This window comes from Podarcis muralis, chromosome 16 (genome assembly GCF_964188315.1).
Source record: "Podarcis muralis chromosome 16, rPodMur119.hap1.1, whole genome shotgun sequence".
NCBI classification, from domain to species: Eukaryota; Metazoa; Chordata; class Lepidosauria; order Squamata; family Lacertidae; genus Podarcis; species Podarcis muralis.
The window spans coordinates 37,441,962-37,450,390 of NC_135670.1; the positions used below are offsets into that span (position 1 = coordinate 37,441,962).

At 47.1% G+C, this 8,429-nt stretch overlaps 1 protein-coding gene across 1 annotated transcript; it reads right to left on the reverse strand.

Annotated features, from left to right (window-relative positions):
• Window positions 1-224: 224 nt before the first annotated feature.
• On the reverse strand, window positions 225-7,693 carry PSMD9 (proteasome 26S subunit, non-ATPase 9). Its single transcript, XM_028710470.2, has 6 exons — window positions 7,521-7,693; window positions 6,289-6,391; window positions 3,895-4,088; window positions 3,174-3,275; window positions 1,900-1,988; window positions 225-586 (listed from the first exon to the last, which is right to left on the reverse strand). The coding sequence occupies exons 1-6, from the start codon at window positions 7,641-7,643 to the stop codon at window positions 559-561; spliced, it is 639 nt and encodes a 212-aa protein (XP_028566303.2). The 5' UTR covers window positions 7,644-7,693; the 3' UTR covers window positions 225-558.
• Window positions 7,694-8,429: the final 736 nt, after the last annotated feature.

Sequence of the window (8,429 nt, forward strand, 5' to 3'; positions counted from 1 at the left end):
GCCAGCCCTACCTGGAGATGCCAGGAAGTGCACTTGGGACCTTCCACATGCAAGGCAGGTGCTCTGCCACTGAGCTTATGTCCCTTCCCCGTCTAAGCTGGAACATGAAGCCTATTTTTAAAACTTTATTCAAAATGACCTGATAATACAAAGCACAACATGAATTAACATTCCAGGTCTGACAACAGATATGCCACAGTAAACAAAAAAGAAAATGGAAAGAGTACTGGTGTAAAACTTTTATTGGCAAATTCCCAAACAAACCAAAACGTCACAGAATTAAGTCATCCAATTCTGTAAGAAAGCCACAAGCTCCCCTTTCCAACTTTTATTTACAACAGGGGCAAACATCGTAAGAGGAGGACTAACTAATCCTTTAAATCCTTTAAACTCTTTCAAAACAGCATCTGTGTGTCAGATTCAAACCCCTTTTGACAGCCAACACCAAAGCCTCAGCGCTTCTCTTTCCACATCCTGGCTTCTTCGGGTAGATGTTAAGGGGCTCAAACCCAGGTTGAGATGCCATCAAGTGCTTTGGAGCTTTTTCACTGAAAAACATCATCTTTGCAGAGGGACTATATTGCAACTTGGGGGAAAGAAAAGAGAAAGAGTTGAGACCTTCTGCAATTCTAATATTTTGATTATAATAAATCTCAGAGGATCATACTTCTCAGACATGCACTTTTTATTTGAGGAAGGGTTGTAACTCACCAGAAGAGCATCTGCTTGACAGTTGGAGAAGTAAAATGAGCAAGTTGGACAAGTAAAATGGTTGGCAAGGCTAGTCAAGAACTGCAGATCCTCGTTAAAAGCCGGGGGGAGGGGTTATTTCCCCAAAACAAGGGCAGGGAAGAAGTGCAACGCCCATTCTAGACCCTGGACTGGCCAGGACACCAGACCCCTCAGGACTCTCCCTGAGAAGGGGGCCACCAGCAATGGGACAAAAACCCTGGGAAATTCATGCAAGAGGCAGCCACCAGATTGTCCAGAAACAGGCTGCGCACAAACTCCTACACCCTGGGCCAACCTGATGCTCTCCAGAGCTTTTGGACTACAACTCCCATCACCTCTTGTCCACACAGGTGGGAGTTTTAGTCCCAAACCCCTGGAGGGCATCAGGTTGACCAGAGCTACCCTCCTGCTACATGCAGAACCCAGCTTTCTGCACACAATGGCCAAGAACGGTCAGAAGCTCCTTGTGCTTGCAGGATGCAATTTTAGCTTGCCTGGAGAATGAGACACAGACACAAACAGCTGCTTCATTGGAGGGGGGGGTGTCTCCCTGGGTATGGACCTCTAGAGCAGGTGGGGAGGGGAAGCTGTAGCCCTCAGGACACTGCTGGACTCTAGTTCCCAGCCACCCCAAATCAGCCATGTTGGCGGGGGTGATGGCAACTGGGAGCCCAACAGCCCTTCTGGAAGGCAGGAGTATTCTCCCTCACTCAGTTATTTACATCCCACCATTATCTCAAGCTTTGATTCATCAAGGCAGCTTCAGACACTGAAAAACAGCATTATGAAATGCACAGTATTTGTCTGCCCCTTAGCTGCCAAAAACCCGTCTGAACAGAAGCCTAAGCCTAACCAAGCAGGAGCCAGGTTAGCCTCTCTGAGGAGGGACAGCCCTCTCTCTCATTCGCCAGCAACATGTGAAGGCTCTTAGCACCTGGGCAGGATTGTACAGGTAGGCACATGTGTCACGGGGGGGGGGGAGGAGGAGGAGGAGCGCCCTCTCCCAACATGTTCCCCTTAGTGCGGCCAAACATCAATGCACATGGAAGGGAGAGGCAGAGATTCCAATCATTGCTGGCCAGTTCAGAACTGAGGTTACAAGAGTGATGCAGGACCGGCTACAAAGGTGTTGATGTCAGTTCTGCCTTTGATTTTTGAATTGCTTACCCCAGAAGCCCTTTTCCACTCCAGCGTTTCGGGGTGAGCCCCAAATGAAGCTTCTGACCACTGCGGATCACGGTCACACTTAGCGGTTGCTGCAGGGGGCAGAAAATAAACAAGAGAGTCCTCACTGCACCCAAGACACTTTTCGTAACTGGCTGAATATCTTGTGGAATGCCCAAAGGAGCTGTAGGTGCAGGGAGGGAGGGGAGACCCCCATGTCCTCTGTGCCTCATTGATGGGCTTATGGCACAGCCAAAAGTGGGGAGTTATTAACATCAGGTAGGGGCCCTAGCTGTATCATTTTAGACGCCTGCTGAAAGACCTTGATTAGGGAAGCCTACCTAGACGTCATTTCATTACTTGTTTTTAAGTTTCTTTCTCTCCTTTTAATGTTATTTTTAAATATTTAGCTCTACTTTTCTTTGTCTCTTCTGATTAAGCAGCAAATAAACTTGATTAGATAAAAACATCAAATGATTCTATGTCATACAAATACACACACAAATCAACAAATCATACAGCCACAGAAGTAAAGGGCAAAGGAATTTATAGGATTTAAAGTTCTGAGTCACTTGATGTTACTTTCACGTTACTGACTGATCACAGAACCTTTACTCAAAGGCTTCCAAATAAACCACTGCTTTGTCAGCTTAAATGGCATTTAAGTTTTAAAAGGCTTTTTAATAACGTGTTCAGGTGGGGTTAGATTTATAGGCTTTGATTTTAAAATTCAAAAAGAAGAAAAAAAACATAAAAACACGCAAACACACACACAAATTAACCAGCCACAGAAGTAAAGGGCAATGGACACACACACACACACCATGCATCCTGGTAGACCTGCTTGGGACATCAAGGTCTATGATTAGTCAGACTGTGGTGCCTTCCCAGGTGGGAATTGTGTCACTGGTGCCTCCAGGCTGGGCTACAGATTCACAGCAAGTGCTGGAGCTGTTTTCCACCAGCAGGTCTTCACTGAAGGGTCGACTCCAAAGGGAATAACCCCCTTAATTCAGTGTTCAAAGGAGCAGCAGCAGGGAAGCCCCTTTTTAGCTTGGCGCCAGAAAGTAGGTTTGACACAAGTGCTTTAAGGAGGATGGCAGCTATCAGTCTCCTGCCCTGTTGCAGCATCAGGCAAGTGTCGCTCTGCACATGCTCCACACTGTGGCTTGGTTTGCCTTCTGCCTGGTCACTGATACTGGCACGCTCTGTGGGCATTTGTGGGGATGAAGGCGAGACCCCATTTCAGACACGGAGGGAGGGGGGAAGCTGCTTACCCCTTCACTGTGCTGGACCACAGTGGCAATATTCTGCAGCGACTGGAAGTTGTGAGTGTTGACGGAGCCAAACTCGACGATCTCATCGTCAACTTGCAACCCCTTCAGAGAGAACCAAAGAACACATTATACACCCTGGTTTCCCCTTGGGAAGCCAAACTCAGTACCCGGCACTTTAGAATTGTTCTAAGTATAGCAGGGGACCGCCCAAACCTTAGAAATTTTAAAAACAGCAAGATTATGATTGTTTGGGATACAAAAGAAGAAATACAAGCTGCAGACACCTGAAATCCTGTGCACGGCTCAGCAAGGATTATGGCCGGCGCGGTGGGAGCTGGTAGCAGTATTGTATCCCAAATGAAAATGGCTGAGTAACAGGTGGAGGGGGGCAACGTGACAGGTGTAAATAAAATTATACATGGTGTGGACACTTTTTCTCCTTTCTCATGATGCCAGGACCCAGTGGGGTCATCCAATAAAGTTGGGAATGAAAGATTCATGGCAGACAAAAGGAAGGAATTCTTCACACAGCAGTGAAGAGCTAAATTACAAATAAGATGTGATAAAGTCCACCAGCTTGGATAGTTTCTAAAGCAGATTAGACAAACTCACCAAAGAGGGTAAGGCTATCAATGGCTACTGGCCCAAAGCAGCAGGGTTCTACTTCGCCAAATAACAAACCCACAGAGATCTGGACGGGTGAGAGAGATGCAATACTTGCCGAGAAGCTCGCTGGAGACCCCTGCGTGACGGCATTCACCCTGGCAAAAGGCTGGGGCAACACCTGACTCTGGCTCCTGGCTTCGGCTCGTGCTTCCGCCTCGTCCTTTTCGCGCTTCTCCTTCTCCCGGGCGTGGAGCTGGTGCAGAGCCTGTTCCACCTGGTGCATCAAGGCTTTGTGATCATTCTGCAAACCTGAAAGCAGAGGGAAGCTCCTGTAAGCCCAAGATGTATTTGCACAGAAAGCTGTTCTCTGAGTTATTATGGTTCTTTAAGCAACGCCATCCACACACATGCGCTTGGGGATGAACAGGCATGAGGGGTCCCTGGCAGGAAACGGAGGGGAGGGGAGGAAATGGAAGAATAGGCAACGATTTCAAGTTGGCTTGAAATCTGTACTGAGGCTTCGGTACAATTAATGTACAGTACAGGAATGAAAAGGATGAAAGGAGAAATGGCAGAGTGATCTTAGGAAATGGTCTACAAGCAACAATCACAGAATTGTTGAGCTGGAAGGGACTCAAAGGGTCTATATAGTCCAACATCCTGAACTGCAGGAATCACAGCTAAAGACCCAACCTTTGCTTCAAAACCACCACTGATGGCTGGCCAACCACTTTCCAAGGGAGTCCATTCCACTGCTGAACAGCCTTCACCACCAAGAAAGTTATTCCTAATGATTACTTAGAATTTCATTTCTTGTAATTTGAATCCATTGGTTTGGTCCTGCCCTCTGCAGCAGCAGAAAACAAGCTTGCACACTCCATATAAATAATAATAATAATAATAATAATAACAATAATAATAATAATGATGATGTCTCTAAGCCACCAACAAATCTATAAAATACTGCTGCTTAGAGATTTTTTTGGTGCACAGTGATGAATAAACATGATAAAATATTAATCATTTGTTATATATGATAACAAAATAATATTTAACTCAAAAAATGGGAACAAAATTACTTGAACTATACATCTGATCAGAGAACAGCTGGATTCTCCCAAAATAGGAAGCTGCCTTGTACCAAATTTGATCTGGGTCCATCTGGTTCAGTACTGCCTACACCGACTGGCAGCAGCTCTCCAGGGAATCTTTCCTGGTCACAGGCCCACCTGGAAACGCTGCCACAAAGGGAACTTGGGATCTTCAGCATGCAGAGCAGATACTCCCCCATGGAGCCATGGTCTTTCCTTCAAGGTTAGATAGATGCTCTACACATTAGATCTTGTCTGCACTTGTACCAGAATCACAGCATTATCCACAGGTTGCTGATCACAGGATTCTTATTATAGAACCCCAAGGCTGGGAGACATATCGTCCAAAACCCGTTTGAAGTCCGTACCGTGATATTGGTTTCGTAATTTTTGACCTGGCAATATATCATGAATCATTCTCTCTGTGTGTATGCAAAAATCACAATGTGGGGGAAACTGTGAAGCCAGTCAATGCTCCTCTCGTTTCTGTAGCCCCTGTTAACTCTTGCCAGCTCAGCTCTTCCCTGCCTCATGCAGAGGGCAGCAAAACAGAAGAGCAGGCGCCGGCAAAAATCATGATACAGGGAAAAACATGAACCAGCCGAGGCCACTGCATAGCTCCATCCTTATTTCAGACACTGTGATATATTGGTATATCACAATGTTTAGCTGGTGATACAGTGGTGCCTCGCAAGACGAAATTAATTCGTTCCGCAAGTTTTTTTCTTCTTGCGAGTTTTTCGTCTTGCGAAGCACGGTTTCCCATAGGAATGCATTGAAAATCAATCAATGCGTTCCTATGGAGACCGTCCGGGGACAGAGGGGAAGCCGCCACGCGCCTTCCCCTCTGTCCCCGGACCTGTTTTAAAGCAAGGGGCAGCGGGGAGAAGATTGCTTCTCCCCGTTGCCTGCCCCGCAATCTCCGGGGACAGAGGGGAAGGCGGACCTGTTTTAAAGCAAGGGAAGGGGCAGCGGGGAGAATCGCTTCTCCCCGTTGCCGCCCCTTGGTTCAAAAGGGGTCCGGGGACAGAGGGGAAGGCGCGCGCGTTTTGCGAAGCAAGCCCATAGGGAAATGCGTCTTGCGAAGCGGCTAAGAAAACGAAAAACTCCTTCGTCTAGCGAGTTTTTCATCTTCCGAGGCGTTCGTCTTGCGGGGTACCACTGTATATCGCAATGCTGAAAACCAGATATTGTCCAGCCATATAGAACACCCCACCCCATTAATATTTTCCTTTCAGATTGGTGGGCAAGCCAAACCTTAAGCCCCTCTGAACTCATGTGTTGTGGCTGCAATCCCAAGCACTGAATGCTACCTGAGAGTAAGCCCCACTGAAAACAGTGCAGCTGACTACCAAGTAAACATACCCAAGTAAACGTACCCAGGCTGCAAATCAATTAAATTGTGGGCTGTTGCTTACAGATGATGTTGTGCCTCGCCGTCCGGACTTGATAGACATCCACATCAGCACGTGGATAGCCTTCAACATCCACAAGTGGTTCGTTCATCCCGACACCTTTTTGCTGCAGCATAAAAAGAAAAAACACAATTACCCCCTTGAGACCTTTTCCCGAATAGGGCATATAATGTATTAGCTTAAAATCATCTTTCCTCTACAGTACAATCCTACACGTGTCTACTCAGAAATAAATTCTATTGAGATGGACTATATGGAATTGGCGGAAATGACTAGCAGAATCCGAGACCAGGGAGAAGAGTCGGTGGAAGAAGACTGGAAAAAGTTTAAAGACTACTTACAGAAATATTGTAAAATTAATGAATGTTAGAAAAATGTTGGAATGAACTGATATGGCTTTAGTAGAAAGGTTATAAGGAATTAAGTACAAATATTATTAGAGTGTTAAAGGAAAAATAAGGTCAAAATGTGTTAAGATACTTATAGGATAGAAAACAGGGGAAGATGGAAAGGAATTGCTGAAACAATTAATAGAAGTGGAATACAAAAAGGGAGGTGTGAGGAAGTCGTGGAAATATGTGAAAGGAAGATAAGATATTGAATTTTTTTTCTTTTTTGTTTTTTGATGTGTTTTTAAATTGTTTTTGTTTTGTCTTGTTAATTTAATGTTTTAATGCTATGTAGTGTCTTTGTATTGTAATAGTTTTTTTTTTGTTTTGTTTTTTTGTAGTGTTTAAATTGTGGTAAAAGTAATAAATATTATTTTAAAAAAAACAGAAATAAGTTCTATTGAGTTCAATGAGACTTCCAGATAGGTATAGCATTGCTATTAACAGAGATCTTAGTTTGCAAGTTTGTTATTATTAATAATATACATACTGCCTTTTATCCGTAGGCCTCAGCGTAGTACACAAGATCAAAACACATAATAAAAACAAGAGGTGACCACGGTAGCATTAAGAGACACCAAGCGCTGCAATGTTACAGGTACCCGCATGGAACCATCGGGTTGGAAGGGACCCCGAGGGTCATCCATCCCAACCCCCGGCAATGCGGGAGGGAAACACGGCGGCGTGCAGAGGGCAGGGCGGCAAATGCACCCCCAGGGCCCTGAGGGCAATGAGTCCACGGCGTCGCAGCAGCTCCCCGGGTCGCCCTAGGATCGCCGAGACCCCGGGGCGGAGCAGGCAGTCGAGCGAGGCCCCAACCCGCCCGGCCCGGGAGTTGCTACTCACGTCCTCCAGGACCCCGTAATAGGCTCGGATCTGGGCCTCCAGCTCGTCTTTCTTCCGCAGCAGCAGCTGCACGTCGCTGGCGGAGATGCCCTTGGGCTCCGGAGCCTCGCCCTGCGCCGACATCCCGGCTCCGCCAACCAGGCCCGGCCAGGGGCGCCAGCAGACGCGACAGCAGACACTCCAGACGCGACAGCAGACACGGGGCGGCAGAGGAACCAAAACAGCCGCGTCACGGCCGGGGCGGGGGGCGGGGCCTCCTGCAGGAAGAGGCGGGGTTTGCGCGTGACGGCGAGGGGCGGGGCACGGTTCACACGTGACGACCGCAGCCTCCGGGCGGGGAAGGCTCTGTGCACGTGTGAAGGGGGCCCGGGAAGGTGGGTGCGTCCTGCGCAAGGGCTTTCCCGCCTCCTGCACCCCCCCCATATGCGGAAGCGAGGTTGCTCTATATAGACACGTGTCATGCGCCAGCGAACCAGGAGGTCCCGGGCCTGGTGGGGGGGGGGGTTGCGGTCAAGGGGTTCGCAAACTCTTCTCTCTGGACCACACTTTCAAAATAAAAATTTGCTCTCGCCACACCAAAATCTTTATTGATAAGAAATACATTGAGAAACAAAAAACTGTTGGCAGTGATTGATCTATATAATATGGAACACAGCTACTTTATAATATGATCATGGGACATTCACATGAGTGTAGCCAGGGTTTATGGGGTTTGGGGGGGCAGAACCTCAGGTAAGTTTTTGTATTTATTTACTTGATTGAATGGGAGGCAGCTGCCTCCCTGCCCCTCTTTGGCTACACCCATGGACATCCAGAAAGTATAAAACAGTGCCGTTAAATAAGTACATGAATCATCCCCAAAATATAATTATAAACGAGCCTCTTAACGATGTATACAAATTCAAAGAG

Coding starts and splice junctions, on each gene's coding strand:
- PSMD9 (XM_028710470.2), bottom strand. CDS start 7,643: ATGTCGGCGCAGGGCGAGGCTCCGGAGCCCAAGGGCATCTCCGCCAGC. Junction 1,989..3,173: donor TGGTCCAGCACAGTGAAGGG/GTAAGCAGCTTC, acceptor TGCCCCCTGCAG/CAACCGCTAAGTGTGACCGT. Junction 587..1,899: donor AGTGGAAAAGGGCTTCTGGG/GTAAGCAATTCA, acceptor CTTTCCCCCAAG/TTGCAATATAGTCCCTCTGC.